The sequence below is a fragment of the Oryx dammah genome, unplaced genomic scaffold (genome assembly GCF_014754425.2).
Source record: "Oryx dammah isolate SB20612 unplaced genomic scaffold, SCBI_Odam_1.1 HiC_scaffold_5, whole genome shotgun sequence".
NCBI lineage: Eukaryota > Metazoa > Chordata > Mammalia > Artiodactyla > Bovidae > Oryx > Oryx dammah.
This window is the reverse complement of record NW_024070189.1, coordinates 13,962,607-13,983,218: the sequence shown is the minus strand read 5'-3', so window position 1 is coordinate 13,983,218 and position 20,612 is coordinate 13,962,607. Positions and strand designations below refer to the sequence as shown.

The following is a 20,612-nucleotide window of genomic DNA, read 5'->3' as shown; positions in this document are numbered from 1 at the left end:
TAGAATAAACATAGGTGTAAATATTTATGACCTCGTTTTACTTAACCAGGCTCATTTTGCCCAAAGTGCATGAGATGCTAAGGTTTGCAGCAAAGGAGGTTTATTCACAAGGCAGCCGAGCAAGGAAATGGGAAAATTAGTCTCAGAGCCACCTCCCTGAAGGCAGGGTGCAGGTATTTATGGGATAAAGAATAAAATATTGTAAATCAACTATACCTCAATTTAAAAAAATAAGTTTTAAAAAAGAATAAAGCAGCAGGACTCTCTGAAGCACAGGGAGTGTGAGGAAAGGTGATTGGAAAAAGGTGTGGTAATGATTGTTCTGAGCAGACCTAGCTAAGCTACAGGCCTCTGTACTTTCAAAAATGGAGCCACTCACCTGAAACTATAAAACTCCTAGAAAAGGACAGAGGTGGAACACTCTTTGACATAACTCAGAGAAAATATATTTTTTTATCTGTCTCCTAAGGTAAATAAATTAAAACAAAAATAGACAACAGAAATCCAATTAAATTTAAAGCTTTTGCACAGCAATGGAAACCATCAACAAAATTAAAGGATAACCTACCGAATGTAGGCAATATTTTCAAATAATATGTCTGTTAAGAAGTTAATATCTAAAATACTTCAACAGCTCATACCAACCAGTATAAAAAAACAAAACCCAAAAACCCAATTAAAAAATGGACAGAAGACTTGAATAGATGTTTCCCAAAAAAAGACATACAGATGGCCAACAGGCACATGAAATATTCATCATTAATCAGAGAATGCAAACCAAAACCACAATGAGACATCACCTCACACCTGTCAGAATAGTTAGTATCAGCAAGTCTACAAATAATAAACATGGAGAGAAGTAAACCCTTATACACTGCTGGTGGGATCAGAAATTGGTGTAGCCACTGGGGAAAACAATTTGGAGATTTCTCAAAACACTAAAAATAAAACTGCCATATGATACAGCAATTCCACTGCCATGTATATGTAAAAAACAATAAAAAAAAAACACAACTACTTCAAGAAGATATTGCTGCTGCTGCTGCTAAGTTGCTTCAGTTGTGTCTGACTCTGTGCGACCCCAGAGACGGCAGCCCACCAGGCTCCGCTGTCCCTGGGATTCTCCAGGCAAGAACACTGGAGTGGGTTGCCATTTCCTTCTCCAGTGCATGAAAGTGAAAACTGAAAGTAAAGTCACCCAGTCGTGTCCGACTCTTAGTGACCCCATGGACTGCAGCCTACCAGGCTCCTCCATCCATGGGACTTGCCAGGCAAGAGTGCTCATGCACCCCAAAATTCAGAGCAGCAATAGCCAGGGTATGGAAGCAATTTAAGACGAATGGATAAAGATGTGATATGTGTACATATGTGCTGTGCTTATCGTGTCCAACTCTTTGTGACCCCATGGACTATAGCCTGCCAGGCTCCTCTAGCCATGGGATTTCCCAGGCAAGGAAACTGGAGCAAGCAGCCATTTCCTCCTCCAGGGGATCTTCCCAAGCCAAGGATCAAATCCACTTCTCTTACATCTCCTGCACTGGCAGGTGGATTCTTTACCACCTGCACTACTGGGAAGTATACATGCACACACACACACACACACACACATGTATATATATATACACTCATACAATATACATATACACACAATGGAATATTACTCAACCATAAAAAAGAATGAAATTCTACCATTTCCAACAAGATGTATTTTCCAACAAGATAGAGTATTATCCTTAGCGAAATAAGTAAGAGAAAGGCAAACACTGTATATTGTCATGTATGTGGAATCTAAAAACCAGAGCCCAGGCCAACTCCTGGCAGGGTTGAAAGGAAGACAGCATTCCTATTTCTCTGAGCCTTCAGAGAAGGGGAAAGTTAGGGTTAGGGTTAGGGGTTAGGGGTTAGGGTTGGGGTTGGGATGAGGGTGAGGGTTAGGGTTAGGGGTTAGGGTTGGGGTTGGGATGAGGGTGAGGGTTAGGGTTAGGGGTTGGGATTAGGGTTAGCGGGCTGAGGAGGAGGCATTGAAAGAGCAGTACTGCCATCGCCCACCTTTGCATTAGAATCAAGAACAGGTTTCTTCCCCTTCCCATTCTGCTGGGCCATAACTTTCCATATACTTTGTGCAGGTTGATTCTGATAAAAGACTGTACATAGGGAATTCCTTCCCATTTTTCTTCTTGTTTCCAAAATAAATCCAGTTGTAACGTTGTATTGTAATTGAAGGCCATTTTTCTCTGAGCCTAAAGGGTGTTTGCACTATGCAAGTGTCAAAAGACACCATCTTTGTCTTTTCCATAGATTTAAACTTAAAGTCATCCAGTTTTGAGAATGGGGCCTAGAGGGCTTCAAGGGGGAACTGAATTAACATTTCTCATTTTGCAATGGGGAAAAAAAATCTCATTTTGTTTCTAGATGGTTGCTGCAAAGAAATCTTTCTTAGAGTACATGTTATAATCATCAAGAAGCTCAGTCTCCAAGAGTCAACCCTTAACACTTCAGACAATTGGATGTAGATAAGAAAAGAAAGATCAAAAATCACAGCCCTGGGCCTTTAACCCGGATGTGGACCGCTTCAGCAGCTGTAAACTTTTATACTGTCTATCTGAATTCAGCAAGCTGGGCCTCCAACCCACCATCTGGGCGGGACAGCCAGACAATCAAAGTACAGGTGTGTCTCTTTAACAAGATTACTCACCCCAAACACGTCTTCCAAACCCCAAACTCCAAAACCATTTCTTCACTGCAAAACAAAGCTAAATTCTGAACGTTGGCGGCACCTGGCTGGGGAAATCAGGAGGACTCTTGCTGGAACAAATCGACCAGGTAGTTGCTTGGACTCTCAATACCCACAAGGGCCAAGGAACCACAGAGGAAAGGCGTGTCTGGACTTACCTTCTGGCTGGCTCATCAAACCTGTCATTGAACCAGGTACTGTCTTATTCTACCCAACACACACCAAGGCAAAACTCTGAGATACAGTGCTTGCTTGCTAAGTCTCTTCAGTTTGCAGCAGAGTATTTATTTGCAAGGCAGCTAAGTAAGAAGGAAAAACAAACCTCAAACTGCCCTCCCTGAAAGGCAAGAGGCAGGGTATTTTGGAATAAACAGCGGTCTGATGGGGGCTCTGAGGCACTGGGGTGCACATAATGGAGAAAGGTGATTGGAAAAAAATCCGGTGGTTATAGTTAGGCGCAGGCGTAGTTCTCCACTGGTGTAGTTCTGCGCAGGCGTAAGTAGGCTATGGTTCAGAGATGGAAGTGCTTAACAGGATCTGAAGCCCATCAAAAGGCTACTAAGCAAACAACGACAACAACAACAAAAGTCAGTAAGCATACACACTTGTGCATTCCCAGTTGGAGGATGGATTGTCCTGTTCAGTCTTAACCAGCTCACCTCCAACTAGATGCAACTGACTTCAAGTTTCTGGAAAATAACTCAGTCAAACAACTTAGTGCTTAGGCTACCTGTTGCTTGTTACTTGGAGGACAAGCAAGTCTTTTGTGAAAGTGAAAGTGAGTGAAAGTGAAAGTCGCTCAGTCGTGTCCGATTCTTCGTGACCCCATGGACTGTATAGTCTCTGAAATTCTCCAGGCCAGAATACTGGAGTGGGTAGCCTATCCCTTCTCCGGGTATCTTCCCAACCCAGGAATCAAACCGGAGTCTCCTGCATTGCGGGCAAATTCTTTACCAGCTGAGCCACAAGGGAAACCCAAGGATACTGGAGTGGGTAGCCTATCCCTTCTCCAGCGGATCTTCCCAACCCAGGAATCAAACTGGGGTCTACCCGCATTGCAGGCGGATTCTTTACCAACTGAGCTATGAGGGAAAGGCAACCTTGATTAGGTAGGGTGGGTGAAAGGAATTTGACTGATTACCCATGGTTTCCCTTGGCTTAGGCAACGGTTGTTTTTTTTTTCCACTGTATCACACCAAAAGCACAAGCAACATAAGGAAATAGCTTTGAGTTCATAAGAATTTAAAACCGGAAACAAATTATATATTTGGCTGCGCCAGGTCTTAGTTTGTAGCACATGAGAACTTTTTAGTTGCAGCGTGCAAACTCTTAGTTATGGCATGCGGGATCTAGTTCCCTGTCCAGGGATGGAACTCAGGTCACCTGCATTGGAGGCTCAGAGTCTTGCCACTTTGGACCAACAGGGCAGTCCCAGAATTTAAAACTTTTGTGCATCAAAGGACAGAATCGAGAAATGAAGGGACGAACCGCAGAATGGCACACAATTTTCAAATCATACATCTGATAAGAGGTTGATTTTCAAAATATAAAGAATGCATACAATTCAACAATAGAAAGACAAATAATCCTATTCTAAAATGAGCGAAGTAAATAGACATTTCTCTAAGAAGGATGTACAAATAGACAATAAGTACATGAGAAGACGTTCAGCAGCATTAAATATGGAGAACAGTTTGGCTGTTCCTCAAAGAGTTCAACATAGAGTTATCCTGGGACTTGGCAATTTCACCCTCAGCTATCCAAGAATTCAAAACATATGTTCATACAAGAACCTGTACATGAAAGCATGAATGTTCATAGCAGTATTATTCATAATAGCTAAAGAGTAGAAATGACCCAGATTTCCATTAACTAATTTGTGGTTTAAAAAACAAAACAAGCGGTATGTCCATACAATAGAGTAGTATTTGTCTGTGCAAATGAATGAAGTACTGATACCTGTTACAAACGGGTGAGCCTTGAAAACATCATGCCAAGTGAAAGAAGGGTGGAGACGCAGCTCATTGAGGAAACCTAGAAATCCCGCCATTTTCCTCATCCTTTTGCTTTTCTGATCCTGGACAGAAAGCTTGTGCTGGGAAGCTCTGATTGATACGCTTTCATTTCTGTAAACCATAAATGCCCAACATTGCCTCAGCACCCCTTAGAGAACTTGGCACGTAAGATTGAGTCATGTGTCTGCCTGGGTTCACTGTATCTCAGTCCAGGTTGACTGGCCCAGAAATGAACACCTAGGGCAGGGCAAACATCACAGTTTGGGCAGATCGAATCAAGTTCTGCAAACTCCGCAACCTTGGGTCTTCCAGGGACTCAATCCATCCATTCAGAGGAGCTTTAGGGCTGGGTAAGAAGCTGATTTTCAAGGTGGTTTCTGAGGTGAAGTGAAGTGAAGTCACTCAGTCGTGTCGGACTCTCTGCGACCCCATGGACTGTAGCCTATCAGGCTGCTCTGTCCATGGGATTCTCCAGGCAAGAATACTGGAGTGGGGTGCCATTTCCTTCTCCAGGGGATCTTCCCAACCCAGGGATCGAACCCAGGTCTCTGAGGTAGTGATAGAGTAACCAATGTGTCCCAATTTGCCTGAGAATTTCCTGACTTCAGCACTGAAAATCCTGCGTTTAACAGAGACCCCCTTACTCCTAGGCAAACTTGGTGGTTGGTCGTCCAAGAATGTTTCACAAATCGTTTACCTTCACTGTGTTCAATATTCTCTAGTTTTATTCTATTTGATCTTTTTAAAGTGCTGCCATGAACCACTACATTGCTTTCACATCTTCCTTATGTGACAGGACCCATGCCGTTCTCAGTGGAAACAGCATCTGTTCAGTACCAGATCACCCAGCAACTCCAAACTTGTTTGACACAAAGTCTCTAGAGCCCACTAAGTACCAAAGATTTTGTAAGGAGTGAATACATTTTGGTTTTTTTCCACCTTATACAGATACATTTTGGATTCATTTCTATTCCTGATTGAACTTTAGAGCTACAGTGTGGTGGGTGAAAAAGAATGCCCCTCAGCGCCCCCACCAAAGATGTCCACATCTTAATATTGGGAAGCTCTGAGTTTATTACCTTACAAGGCAAAGGAGAGTTAAGTTTGCAGATGGCATTAAGGCTGTTAATAGCAGACCTTAAAATGGGAAGATTATCCCGGATTATCCAGTTGAGCCCAATGGAGCCACAAGGATCCTTAAGAGGGGAAGAGAACCAATCAGAATGGTTGGATGTGAACAGGATCCTACTGGCTTTTGCTGGATTTTGCTGGCTTTGAAGATGGAGGAAGGGGCCCCACCTGCCAAGGAATGGGGGTCACTCTCTAGGAAGTGGATCTTACCCAGAGCCTCCGGAAAGAAATGCAGCCTGCTTTTAGCCCGGCGTGACCCATGTCAGGCTTTTGACCTACAGAACGACAAGAACGACAAGCGAGTAATGTTATATGCTTAAGCCATTAAAGTTTGTGATAATTTGTTGCAGTAGCAGCTTCAAAATAATCTGAGTGCACTTAGAAATATTTAATCTGACCACTTGCTAAGAAACCGGTAACTACAAATGCCACAATGTTTACCTCTGAGGAAGGAGCTCTAAGCTTCAGACAAGTTAGTACAAATGCAAGTCGAGTTACTTAGCAACAAGAATATACACAGCTTCAGAAGCAGCCAGGTGGAGAATAGAATCGCCCACATCTTCCAAACTGTGTCCCTTGGTACAAACTTCTGCATTTTTTTAACTTTAAAAAAGAACAGAGTTAATTTGAAAGACATAGAAATCATCACTCATGATAAGTTTCTCATTTATGGGAATTCACTGAGTGATAAAAATGGAAGAAATGACACCTCTTAGAGTCCCCGAGTAGAGATAATATCTAAACCCACAGTTAACATCTCTTAGGTCACAGATTCATTTGAAACTCTTTTTCAAAAAATGTACTTATATACCTACACACACAGCTTTGCACTTGGTTTTGCTGGCTTTACAGCCTCCTTAATGTTTATCAACTCGAGTTACAGCAGCTGGTTTAAATGACTATTTTCATGATATCATAGTTGATATCAGCGAGAAATAAACTTCTTGGAAAACATTCATCTGATACAGCACAAATTAGCACACTAGAAACAATATTATCTTTATTCTGGTTAACTCTGAGGGACTGGATTTTCTTCAAAGGGCTTATTATCTTTTTGCTTTGTCCTCAACAGGATCTAATCTGATACTTCACTGGGAAAGGATGTGGACTCTTAAATCCTACAACTGTGAGCACTGCGGGAGTGACTTTATCAGCGGCAGGGCTCTGAAGTATCACTTTCAACAGAAGCATCTTGGAAAAGTTCACCGTGAAAAATATGACCAAGAAGTCCTGAGGGGGAAGCAACAAGGTCACAGTGAGGTACAGCGAATGAAAGGGGGTGGGGGGGCAGGGAGCGAGAATCCCCTCCTTTACCTAAAATACTCATGCTTTGTGTCTGTTGGCTTTGTTTTTTTTCATTCTCTCATGAAGATTTATTAACAGAAAACTGAAAGGAAGAACTTGTGGCCACAGGCCACAGGTCAGATGCTGTGGTTAAAGCTGTGTGTCTCAGTCTTGGCTCTAAACAACCCATCCTGCAGAGCTGCTGTGAAGGGCACTGGGCAGAATCCCCTGGACCCAGGCGTTATATCCAGGGCAGGCGCTGTTGTAATTATTATTCCAAAGCGCTTATGTGGGGATGGAGTCCTTGCAACCCTAGAATTTTTCACTTTTAATGTGCCCTTAGAGGTAGACTAATTGACTTCCCTTCCCTCCTTTCCCCTCCCCCATTTTACAAATGAAGGATCAAAGACCCAATTAGGTTGAGTGATTAGCCCAAGGCCTGCAAAAGTAAACATCAGAAAAAGAACTGGGCTCTCATTCTTCTGATTTTATAAAACATAAACTAGTGCTTTTTTAAAAATACTCTTTTCGGCAGTATGGTTCTCATGGTTCATTGCTTTATTAATCTACAGCAGTTTTCCATCTGTGTCAAAAAAAAAAAAACAAAAAACCCAAACTAATGGACTTTGCTATGTTTTAAGAACATAGAATGAGAATTCTCTGTGCCCATGAATGGGAGCATTTAGCGAGAAGCCAAATGAAAACCAGCAGATCTCTGAAATAGCTCTTATAATTCCTGGATTAAGTATTTACTTTTTCTCAGTCTACACGTGACAGGTCAACCATGGAGACACACAAGCTACACTGGGAAAATCTAGAAGAAAGGAATGTAAAATATATGGCTACAAAAATATCGAAAACATGTAGGATGTGTTCTAGATGCTTTGGGACAGTCCTTAGTCGGGAGAACCACGAAATACAAGAGCATCACTTTACAGCCCGCAAAAGAGGTAACAGAGATGCCCAGTACTTTCCCTGTATGGATGTTCACGCAGCATAGAAACCATCCTGTGGCTTCCCTACGTCAGAGCATTACAGCTTGCTTCCAAGAATGGCAAATAGAGAGTGCAGAGGGTGGAGCTAGTATGGACTTGAGATTGTATACTCCTGGGGCCTGCACGTGTCCTAAGTCACTTCAGCTGCGTCTGACTCTGTGACCCTAAGGACTGTAGCCAGCCAGCCTCCTCTGTGCACAGGATTCTTCAGGCAAGAATTCTGCAGTGGGTAGCCATTCCCTCCTCTAGGGGATCTTCCTGTTGCAGGGATCGAACCTATGTCTCTTAGGTCTCCTGCCTTCGCAGGCGGGTTCTTTACCGATAGTGCCGCCTGGGAAGCCCATACTCTTGGGGGTGGGGGGTAATTCTGTAGAGCCTCATTGGAGGAGGAAGCTGGGAAACTGAGGCGTTGTGCAGACAGACGACTCAGAAGCAGCCAAAATGGCACAGAATGTCAGGATCCAAGTGGGAGTCAGATTATGGTCTGTCCATCAGAAATTACCACAAAACTAACGTAACACACCTTTTGCTCTCATATTTATGGTTCTGTCCCCTAAAGTAACTGGTGGTTGCTGCTCTATGAAAGTCTTTTAAGATAAGAAAGCTTTTTTCGGGAAACAATAATTGGCTCCGAATATAAAATAGTCACTGAAAAGTGATCAGTTTTTGGTGAAATGTCCACAAAAGGAATGGTAACTATGTTTCAAGCAAAGGAATCAAAATGTACAAAAACAAAAAAACCCCAATATGTTAATTTGGCATAATCGATGAAATTTAAAGAAGGGGCTGTGTATCCTCTGAGTGTTGATGTAAAATTTATTATTGTTTAGTCCTATGTTCTGATTTATAGTGTGATTTCTTCTGTGATCTGTGACTCTTTTGAAGTATGTGTGTTTAAAACTTTCTTAAAGTATGGGATATGTTAGCTATCTTGTTACTGATTTCTCATTTAATTGCACATTGGTCAGAGAATGTAATCTGTGATATCAGTTCTCTGATAAGTATTGAGTTTCATCTATAGCTGAGTATATATTCAATTTCTATGAAACTTCCATATGTGCTTAAAAGGGAAGGATCAATTGAAAGTTCATTTCCAGAAAGGATTAGTGAGTTCTTCTTCAAGGCATTTGCCAGAGGCCTCTCTAAAATTAATTCTCCATGATAATATGAATTTGTTATGTAAACCTAAATGAGAGCCAGTTTATTATTGCAAATTCTCAGGGATTTTTTTGGTGTGTGTATGATCTATCCTGATGTCTAAAGCAGTAGAGAATCCACCTGCAATGCAGGAGACACAGGAGACGCGGGTTCAAACCATCAATTGGCAAAATCCCCTGGAGGAGGAAATGGCCACCCACTCCAGTGTTCTTGCCTGGAAAATTCCATGGACCGAGGAGGCCGGCGGACTACAGTCCATGGGGTCGCAAAGAGTCAAACACTACTCAGTGTGCACACACTATGATCTATCGAGTGCAAATTTATGAAATCTTCTGAGCTGTTGAAAGGCATCAGGATATGCCATCTCAAAATGTACCAATTCAGCATATTGATTATTTTGAACTTCCCAGCGTCAGGGTCTTTTCCAATGAGCTGGCTCTTTCCATAAAGTGACCAAAGTATTGGAGCTTCAGAATACTCTAGTCTGATTCTTGGTAGTTTTCATTTCTTTTCTGGAAAGGACTCTGTGCACATAAAAAAAAAAAAAATCAATAAAATCTGTATGCTTTTCCTCTGGTTAATCAGTCTATTGTCAGTTTTGCTCACATGCCCCATTTACTGAACTTAAGAGTTCAGTTATTCAGTTCCTTCCCATGAAGTGTGTGGCCAGTCTTGTCAGCATTTCTGTCTTAAAACACAAACACATACATCCACTAGCTCACATACCTCTAATGTCCTCATTTAAAAAAATGTACTATCTCTTGATTTCTAGCTGTTGACTCAGTTTCTTCATTTTGAAAACGCTGTGCAGGTCTAAAGCAAACATTCCTCAGGTAGAATTTGGCCTGTGGGCTGGCAGTTTAAGACCTTTAGAATAGATGGCTTAACTTAGAGTGCTTTATCCTGAGATCATTTTATTGAAACTTGATAACATACACGTTTTCCATTTAGAAACTTAAAGTGATTTATGAATCAAGGCAAAGATCTTTTCCTGACATAAGAATGGATATCTCAATTTATTCTCAGAGAAATTCAGCCATTTCTCTGTTGGGACTTAGGGTTAACATGCCAGCTAATTCCAGAGGGACTGAACTCTGCTGGTTCCCTTCACACTCTACCAGCAGAGAGGGTAGGTCTCCCTGTGACAGAACAAGGCAGTCCTGGTAATTAACTAGACATAACTTGTGTACAAAAGTAGATGCTTGTGTTAGACACACACATATCCATTTCTGTGCAGCAAATGTCAAATATTGATCCTTTCTCTATGAAGCCCAAATGTCCACAGGATTTTCACCTCATAATATGTTGGAGTGTAAAGGTCCCCAAGAGCTACAGAGATTTGCAGACCGAAAAATCTGCCCTGCCTCTGGTTCTCAAAGAGCTGCTTGTGCAGCTGAGATCGGTGCCTTGCTCCAGCTGATCCAGACTTCCTTTCCGGTGCCGGCCTCCCAAGTGATCCAGGTAATCTGAGCCCCCAGCCCTCAGGCTGGACCACGCAGCACTAAGGAAGCCATTCCTTTCTCCTGGAGGTGATGGACATCAATCGGGCAGGGCCACATGTTCAGAGGCCAGCTTCGCCTTCTGCAGTGGCTGTAAGAGGCCCGCTAGGAGCTCTTTGAAATGCCAGGGCAGGCTGCCGGCTAGCGGGGCAGGCACTCAACCATGTGACAGCTGGAACCCATTACAGTTGGCAGTTTTTGCCCCAGGGGCGAAAGTGCCTTTACATTGGCAGGGCCAAGGACTTGGCTTTCACTAGACCGATGCTTTTAAATGCTTGAGGGAATTTCAGGCAAAGGAGGTAGGCCTGTACCCCAGAGCCCTGTTTCATGCCTGAGCAACCTGCCTATGGAAGTGATTAGGTGCTGTCTTGATGGACTTCCTCTCAGCCTAAAGACAGTTCACTGTGTCCGGGAACAGTTGTCCACAGAGCACAGGATCATTCTGTGAAAATTGCCTTGAAGGAAAATACCCTGAACACAATGAAGGGATCCCAATGACAACGATGGTGTGGTTTCCCTTCTATCGTTATTATTTGTAACATTAGTATCACCACTACATGCTATCTAATCAGTGTTTAGAGGGAAAAAAATATATAGGACATAGTTCTGAGGGCATTTTTTCTTACCATTTTTCCATTTATTCATTTTAAAGTGCACACATGATTGTTACAAAAGTGAAAATGTTATAAAAGGTGAAAATCCTTGTTTATTTAAAATAAAAATATTAACTTTTAATGTAAAAATGGCAAAGATGATATAAGAGTATGATTAAATGCTACCTAATATAGCAGCGGAAAAAGCCTGAATATGAAACAGCATATTTTCTTCTACAGAAATAAAGCATGATCACAGGAGCTAGAAATGGGGAGTCAGAGTTCTATTTCAGTCCCATGAGGTGCTGGCTGAAAACAAGGGCCATTGATCAACTAAGTTGTGAAATTGCTGTGCCCTATATTCCATTCTTGGAGGTTGACTGTACATGTTAGCACATTACAAACTCTCTCTGGTTAAGGAAGCACTAAAAACCACATTTCCCACATTCCCTTGCTACTGTGACAAAATGGGTTTCCTCAATTGGTTGCACTACCACAAGACTGAGTCCAGAACTGAGTTAAGTCAGAGCCAAGGCAGGAGGGCACAGGGTACCTATTTTACCTAGTCCAGATGCAGTAGGTGCAGGGTGACTTTGAAGCCGAGAATTCTGGATTTGTAGCAGGGCAGGCATTTCTGGCATTGGACAGGCAGCTTCTTGATCCTTAGATGTCAACTAAGGCATATAATCCTAGAGTCAGCAGTTGCCATCACAGCTTTCAGAACAGGCTCTATAGCACAGGAAGCTCAGCTCAGTGCTCTGTGATGACATCCATGGGTGGATAGGGGTGGTGGGAGGAAGGGAGAGGATATATGTGAAACACAAGCTGGAATCAAGATTGCCGGGAGAAATATCAATAACCTCAGATATGCAGATGACACCACCCTTATGGCAGAAAGTGAAGAGGAGCTAAAAAGCCTCTTGATGAAAGTGAAAGAGGAGAGCAAAAAAGTTGGCTTAAACCTCAACATTCAGAAAACGAAGATCATGGCATCTGGTCCCATCACTTCATGGGAAATAGATGGGGAAACAGTGGAAACAGGGTCAGACTTTATTTTTTGGGGCTCCAAAATCACTGCAGATGGTAACTGCAGCCATGAAATTAAAAGACACTTACTCCTTGGAAGAAAAGTTATGACCAACCTGGATAGTATATTCAAAAGCAGAGACATTACTTTGCCAACTAAGGTCCATCTAGTCAAGGCTATGGTTTTTCCTGTGGTCATGTATGGATGTGAGAGTTGGACTGTGAAGAAGGCTGAGCACCGAAGAATTGATGCTTTTGAACTGTGGTGTTGGAGAAGACTCTTGAGGGTCCCTTGGACTGCAAGGAGATCCAACCAGTCCATTGTGAAGGAGATCAACCCTGGGATTTCTTTGGAAGGAATGAGCTAAAGCTGAAGCTCCAGTACTTTGGCCACCTCCTGTGAAGAGCTGACTCATTGGAAAAGACCCTGATGCTGGGAGGGATTGGGGGCAGGAGGAGAAGGGGACGACCCAGGATGAGATGGCTGGATGGCATCATGGACTTGATGGACGTGAGTCTGAGTGAACTCCGGGAGATGGTGATGGACAGGGAGGCCTGGCGTGCTGCGATTCATGGGGTCGCAAAGAGTCGGACACGCCTGAGCGACTGAACTGAACTGATGGCTGATTCACGTCATTGACAGCAGAAACTAACACAACATTGTAAAACAATTATGCTCCAAAAAACAGTAAAAGGTGGGCTAGGTCGGTGCCAAGAGTAAAATTGGCACATTGCTGCTTGCTTGAGGGAGCCACATGGTGCCTGATGGAAGTCCTTAAGAAATTAACATGCAGTAAATGGCAGAGGACTCAGAGCTTTACAATGTTTTCTAAACTTCTTGAGAAATTGTGTTGTCACAGTCTGTTGACAGGTCGCTTTTACCTTGTGGACGTTATGTTTCCCAAATCATAGGTAACAGCTTCTTTTACTGCTAAAGAGCTTCCTTTGGGAACTTGCAACCTAAAGTTTTCTTTGATGCTAAGTAGAGCAATGCTGTGCTGCTAACTAACTTAAGTTTTTACTTTTATAAAAATTATATTTAGTTAAGAGATTTGCAATAAGTACTCATTAATTATGACAGAATACTTTATTAAACTCATTGATGATCTATTTGGAAATATAGCAAACAAATGCCCTCCTGAAGCACCAGTCACTTAAGGTTCTAACTGGTAGGAACAGGTTTATTTCAGGACACGTAGGTACCACATGTACTAGTGGTGAATTTAATTCCCACCTTTGTGGACCCCTCACAATCGAGTGGTTCTCAAGCAGAAAGTCTGAGAACTTCTAGCTCTCTTTTTTCATAAGGATTTTCAGACTTTTCCTGCAAATTCTGCTTTCTTCCCATAACTGAACCTAAGTTCAGTTGTGAACCATCGTAGATGACTTTCTTCTCCTGTCTTTTTTTTTTCCCCCAAGTTGAGGGAAGATAAAGTAGCACATATTTAAGCTATTCACAGTGTTGCTGCTGCTAAGTCACTTCAGTCGTGTCCGACTCTGTGCGACCCCATAGACGGCAGCCCACCAGGCTCCCGCGTCCCTGGGATTCTCCAGGCAAGAACACTGGAGCGGGTTGCCATTTCCTTCTCCAATGCGTGAAAGTGAAGTTGCTCAGTCGTATCCGACTCTTAGCGATCCCATGGACTGCAGCCTACCAGGCTCCTCCGCCCATGGGATTTTCCAGGCAAGAGTACTGGAGTGGGGTGCCATTGCCTTCCCTGATTCAGTGTTAATTGACCCTAAAACATGCTACAGCCAGGAATCTGCACTTCCCTCAAGGTTGGCTGAGCTTTTGCCCACATCGTGCCCTCTGTCTTCACAGTGTGGTTCTTATGTGAAAGGGACCGACACCCAAGGATGCTCGGAGGTTGACGTCCTGCTGCTCAGTGAGGTGTTTGCCAATGTGAACCATTTCAAGAAACAACTGAGAGAAGGCTTGGAGACTCTGAGAGAAAGCTTGACACGAACTGCATATGGGAACAGGTCTGGTTGAATGCGTTTCTGTGAATTCTTCATTTCAAAGGTGAAAAAGACTGCCAGAGGAAACTCTTAGCACAGGAGACTATTATTGAGTAATGTTACTTGTATAAGTGAACATTAAATTCTTGGGAGAAAACTTGGAGAGATTGCCCCAGGGCCTTTTTTTTTTGTTTTTAAAGACTTCTAGCTAAACTTTCAAGGAAATTCATGAATTTGAGATCCTATGATTTAAGGACTAATTATATCTTCTCCAATGCACCTTTATTCAATTTCCATCTCTTAGCTGAAATCTGACCCTGAGGAATGCAAACAGGAAGGACTGAGAAAGGTGCCTCCAAGAAGGAAGAATCTTTGGAGACACATTTGTCTGATAAACATTCCCTTCAGCAATGTCCTGGGGTCATTTGCTGAACTGGCTTTGCTGACATTACATGCAAGCTTTCTTTGCCCTCAATGTTGAATTAGCCAGCTAGACAGAACTTTTTTTTTTTTTGGTGAGTTACAAAAAGAAAAGAAGAAAGAAAAAAACTTGACACGTTGCTATTTATTTTTCTATTTCAATTTTACATCTTCTGCTATTTTATTCAGTCTAATGAATTGTGGATGAAAAAAAATGCAAAAAACTATGTCGTAAAGTGAGTAAAACATTTTTGGGGGAGAAAAATAGACCAGGCTGTGTGCCACTTCAATCCTAAAATAAGATGCATGTTTTAAAACAACGTCCCAGAATGTTTATTAATTTAAATAATAGATTCATTACCAAGCCTTTGCTTCAAATTAGTATACAGAACTAGTTTGAATGTGTCTTTTAATGAAAAACACTACCTTGAGGAATACCAAACACCTACTAAATTGCGGTAGTTAGCAAAGACGTCAGATGAATGGCATGGTGGTGACTATAATGAAACACACTGGGGTTGGAAGGGGTTGGAAAGGCAAAAAGGGAAATGATGGAGTTTCACATATGATTACACTTTGAACAGGGAAAGACCACCTTTAAGAAAAGAAAAAAAAAAGAAGAAATAGGAGAATGTGTTTTTCATTTTTACCCATTGCTTCTTCCAAGTTTTCCCCATTAAATTTGTAAACTATAGGTTACATTATATCATTGTTATTATTATTTATCAAAATAGGACAGTTAAAGTACTCTCAAGGCACATTAAAAATAAGAGTTGGGGTATATTGTTTCCCTGGTGACCTTATTTGGAATCAAAATCTTTGTCCTTCATTGTTATGTCCTAATTCTATACTCCCTGCCCACTCAATGTCAAAGACCCTAATTGATGAGCTCTCCCAAATTCCTTTTCCTCTCCTCTGGATCTCAGGCAGGCACCCTTCTCCTGGACAAAATATGCTTGAAGCTTTTATTTTGTTAGATTTCTAGAATGAATTTTGAAGTAGAGCCTATAAAAAAGAACAGCTCTGAAAACCTTCATTGACTTGTTCTAATTGTTCCTGAAAACAAGCAATCTCATTTTCTAAGCTCTATTCCTTCTATGCTTTCAACTCATTAAATAATTTAATTGAAAAGCCTTTAAAGTTGAACTGAATTCCCAGGTAACCACCATTCTTTCCTTCATGTTTATTAAATGCCTATTATTTTTCTCAGAGTGATTTTTCAAGGGGCTATAATGGTTTTAGTTCAGCCCAGAATATGCCTTATCCCCTATTTTGTTTTGCTAAACGATTTTGGCAAAAAAAAAAAAAAAAAAAAAAAGGAGCATATTTGCAGGAAGAATGAGACTTTAAGGCAGCCTGAGTGGAAAGGATTATGAAGTCAGGAAAGGAGGTAGATTGTCCAGGATGTTCCCTTGCACTAATATCTGTATGCAGCAGTTGCTTTTTCTGGCTTTATTCTCTGCTTTTCAGAGCAACCAAGACCATACTGTGACTCTCTTGAGGGGCAAATTGAATTAAAAATGGAAAAGAAGCAGATATGTGAGTCTGACAGTTGGTTTTGACTCCCACCCACTGAGAGAGTAAAAACGTTTATTGTTTCAGTTGATACCTGGTTTTTGGTGATATATTGTTTGTTGCTGTTATTTTTAAAGCTATTCAGTTACTTTATTTTGAAAGATGAGTGTGAGAAAAGCCTTTCTTGTCCTTTGGAACAAGTCCACGTCTTAACCTACCAGTAACAGCAACTGTTCTATGTCAGTCATTTTCTGGGCGCTGCTTATGAATGAAACCTCAGGAGACTTGCCCCATAAGCCCAAAGTACTAGAAATCGTTTATGCGCCAGAGGCACTGGGCTCCTCTCTGCACACACTGGTGTGTTTATTATTGAAAACCACAATGGGGAAACATATTCTGAGCTTTTAATAAGACACTGCTGTAAAAAATGCATCATGTCTATAACTTGTAAGTTATGTTTGTGATTGGGATTTCTGCCCATTAGCTCTTATTTCTAATTTCTTTGATTTAGAGATCTTAGAAAAACAAGAAGCTCTCTTTATATTATCCAGTCGGATAACTTAAGACCCTTTTCTGATACATGATCCTTTTAAAGCCACATGACAGGTCAGAGTTGTCCTGCCAAGACATGGCCAAGACAAAACACGTTGATGGACTAGGCTGAGATAAAGTGGACAGTGGCAGATACATCATCTGAGGACTCGTGACCAAGCACTGCTAGGGTCCATGTCCCATTGCCACTGATATTAATAGCAAACATATTTTGAGATACTCATTGGATGGTAAGTTTCATGTAAATTAGCCTAGGATAGTACTGACATTCTCATTAATCTCGACCCATTCTAAAAGTGATCTGAACTCCCCAATTGATTTAATATCTCATTTAAGCCCTCTGGCATCCACAAGAGTAAACTTTACCCACGTAGGACAGTGCCTACCAAACAGAGCTTTTATACTGAGCATAGCAAAATCTGCCTCTAAATGATGACAGGAGTGTTAGGCTACTGGCTTGTTTCATTCCTTTTCGCCCTTCCTGACTGAGAGAGAAGGATATACTCATGATAATAACGATTTAACATACCTTTGGTGGTGTGTGTATGGATTCTTTACCACTTGAGCCACCTTCATGTTCTTGACATTTAGAGAAAAGTGCTGCGGGGTTTTAAAATTTCAGAAGTCTCTGTTCACTTTAAATGAAAGGACATTATATATGCAATTTTTTTTTTTTTTTTAATTTTGGATGATGCCTTTTGGCTTGTCTTTCAGGTCACTAACTCTCTTCTGCTATATGTAATTTTTGTTAAATTTTTCTATAAATCTCTTAAGTTCAACTATTTTTTTTTTGGTTCTATAATTTCTATTTTTTAATATATAGAAAATCTATCTCTGGTTTAATTGTTCATCTTTTTGTCTCCTTGTGCTGTCTATTCCTCTGTTCACTGAACATATTAATCAGTTAAAATCCTCACACATTTATGCCAATATTTGGATCACCTATGGGGTCTGTTTCTATAGTTTGGTTTTCTTCTTAGTTTAACATCTTATAGCCCTGTCTCTTGGAATTCCTAGTGATTTGAAATTTCATTTCTAGTGATTGAAAGATTAAAACCAGGGCCCTGTGCATTAAACATCTTAGATGCTTTAGCTGAGATGGTCTCTTTTTCCAGAGAGGTGTATCCTTTCCTCACCAAATGGATAGAATAAGAGTTGATCACCCAGGTCGCACCCCCAAACCCATCGACTAAAACTATTTGGAGGTGAGCCAAGGCATCAATACTTTTTAAGGACCTCCAGCTGTCTCCAACATGCAGCTGAGTTCCTCAGCATTACAGCCCAGCAGCTTCACCAAGTCCTCTCCTCCAGCCTTGGTCTCCACAGTCCCCGAGACTAAACCCCGATACATCTTGTCTCAGCCTGGACAGACTACCTACACCTCCACTCAACTTTTCAAGATGACATTTTGCTTCATTTCATAACCATACCTGTCAAGGCATCTTCAGAATTCAGCAGATGTTTGGAGGGAAAAGCAGGTCATATCTTGAGTTCAGTTCTCCACCCTTCCCTTCTCATCATGCTTGTGATTTCCAAGTCTTTGCACTCCTTCAGCCCCATAAGCTTGACGAAGTTCTACTTGTTTCTTGAACCCCCAAAGCTTCTCCTTGTCCAAAGTTTTTATTTTCAGCTTCTTGTCTATTTCCCAAATCGGTGTATGTCCTCAGGAAACAAGGCAGCTGACCATTAGTCCATCTCTCCACAATCTGCTGCCCCAGTCCAAATCCTGGGACTAAATCCTGACCTTTCTAGCGTCAGCAGCCCTCCAATACCTCTAAAACACACATGCATGTAATTTTTAAAATCCAGTTTCCCAGTTGTTCCCAATGAGCATTGGTTGGCTATTCACTATTCCATTATACTCAGAAGTTTAGTTGTCTTATTTCATCTAATCATACTCATAATTAACAGTATCTTATGCCCCAATCCATGTTTAGATAATAATTCACTTAAAAATTATTCATCATCTACTATATGTCAGATACTAGGGACAGAACAGTGAACAAAACAAACAGTTCCTGCCTTTGTGCACCTTATACCCCCATGCGAGAGAAATAAATAATACAATGCCAAGTGGTAATTAAATACTATTAAGAAACATAAAGCAGGGTAAGGAGATAGGGAATAGGGAAGGAGTTCTTGTTTTAAAGGATGGCCAGAAAAGGCCAAATGAGGCAGCAGGGACCTGAATGAAGTCCGGATCCAGCTGTGCGAATTATCTGAGTTAATTGTAGTCCTGATAGAGGAACAGAAACTGCAAAGGTCCAGGGAAGGGAACACCCCTGGCATGTCCAAGAAAGAGCCAAGGGAGCAGGAAGGCCAGAACTAGTGCTGCTGCTAAGTCACTTCAGTCGTGTCCGACTGTGCAACCCCCTAGACGGCAGCCCACCAGGCTCCCCCGTCCCTGGGATTCTCCAGGCAAGAACACTGGAGTGGGTTGCCATTTCCTTCTCCAATGCACGAAAGTGAAAAGTGAAAGTGAAGTCACTCAGTGGTGTCCGACCCTCAGCGACCCCATGGACTGTAGCCTACCAGGCTTCTCCATCCATGGGCTTTTCCAGGCAAGAGTACTGGAGTGGGGTGCCATTGTCTTCTCCAGAACTAGGTGAGGGATGGTCAAAACTCACCTTGTTTTTCTCTTTTCTTTCTCTAATCATTCATACAATGTCATGCTCCTTTTCTAAGGATACTAATGGGAAAGAGAACACCACTGTCTTTAAGATTCAGTTTTTTATGTACTGAAAGTCTTCACAGCCATTCCTTTGAGATCATGGCCTACTATGATATCCTGGGACCTACACCTTCCACAGGTAAGGTTTATTTGTTTGGTTTCACAAGAAACCTTTAAAATGGCTATTGATTTAATATGTAGTACTTTGGCCACCTCATGCGAAGAGCTGACTCATTGGAAAAGACTCTGATGCTGGGAGGGATTGGGGGCAGGAGGAGAAGGGGACGGCAGAGGATGAGATGGCTGGATGGCATCACTGACTCGATGGACGTGAGTCTGAGTGAACTCCGGGAGTTGCTGATGGACAGGGAGGCCTGGCGTGCTGCGATTCATGGGGTCGCAAAGAGTCGGACACGACTGAGCGACTGAACTGAACTGAGCTGAACTGAACTATGGGGGACTGACCACATCCAGATACAGTACTGAGCTAGGCTTCTGGCAGAACTGAATTTCTTACTGGTTTTGGAAGTCACTTTTTTTCCCCCTGCAATGTATTAACACCAGTTATCCTTATGCTACCAGTTTTAAGAAGTAGGATCAAGTATTAACTAGTTGTCCAGTATAACAGGGGCCTTCCAAGGTGGCGCTAGGGGTAAAGAACCCAGCTGCCAATGCAGGAGACATACGAGACCTGAGTTCGATCCCTGGGTTGGGAAGATCCCCTGGAGGAGGGCATGGCAACCCCTCCCGCATTATTGCCTGGAGAATCCCATGGACAAAGGAGCCTGGCGGGCTACAGCCCACAGGGTCGCAAAAAGTCAGACACAATTGAAATGACTTGAGCATGCACGCCAGTATAACAGAGTGGAAAAACAACACAGAACAAGTTTGGACTTGGCCTGCAAGGAGTTGCTTTTTATTTATTTGTTTATTTTTTAAATTGAAAGATAATTGCTTTACAGAATTGTGTCGGTTTCTACCAAATATTGATATGAATCGACTATAGGTTTACATACGTTCCCTCTCTTTTGAACCCTCCTCCCTAAGATTTTGTGGTATC

The 20,612-nt window shown here is 42.0% G+C and overlaps 1 protein-coding gene across 1 annotated transcript in view; it reads left to right on the top strand.

Annotated features, from left to right (window-relative positions):
- The first annotated feature begins 6,410 nt into the window (after positions 1–6,410).
- The window catches only part of LOC120863260 (2'-5'-oligoadenylate synthase 1-like), a 29,758-nt gene continuing 15,556 nt past the window's right edge, over positions 6,411–20,612 (top strand). The window contains exons 1-6 of the mRNA XM_040239365.1: positions 6,411–6,459; positions 6,953–7,140; positions 7,928–8,114; positions 10,588–10,778; positions 14,258–14,418; positions 19,567–19,691. Of these exons, the coding sequence (XP_040095299.1) occupies positions 6,982–7,140; positions 7,928–8,114; positions 10,588–10,778; positions 14,258–14,418; positions 19,567–19,691 (823 nt within the window). The 5' untranslated portion in view covers positions 6,411–6,459; positions 6,953–6,981. The remainder of the gene's footprint in view (positions 6,460–6,952; positions 7,141–7,927; positions 8,115–10,587; positions 10,779–14,257; positions 14,419–19,566; positions 19,692–20,612) is intronic.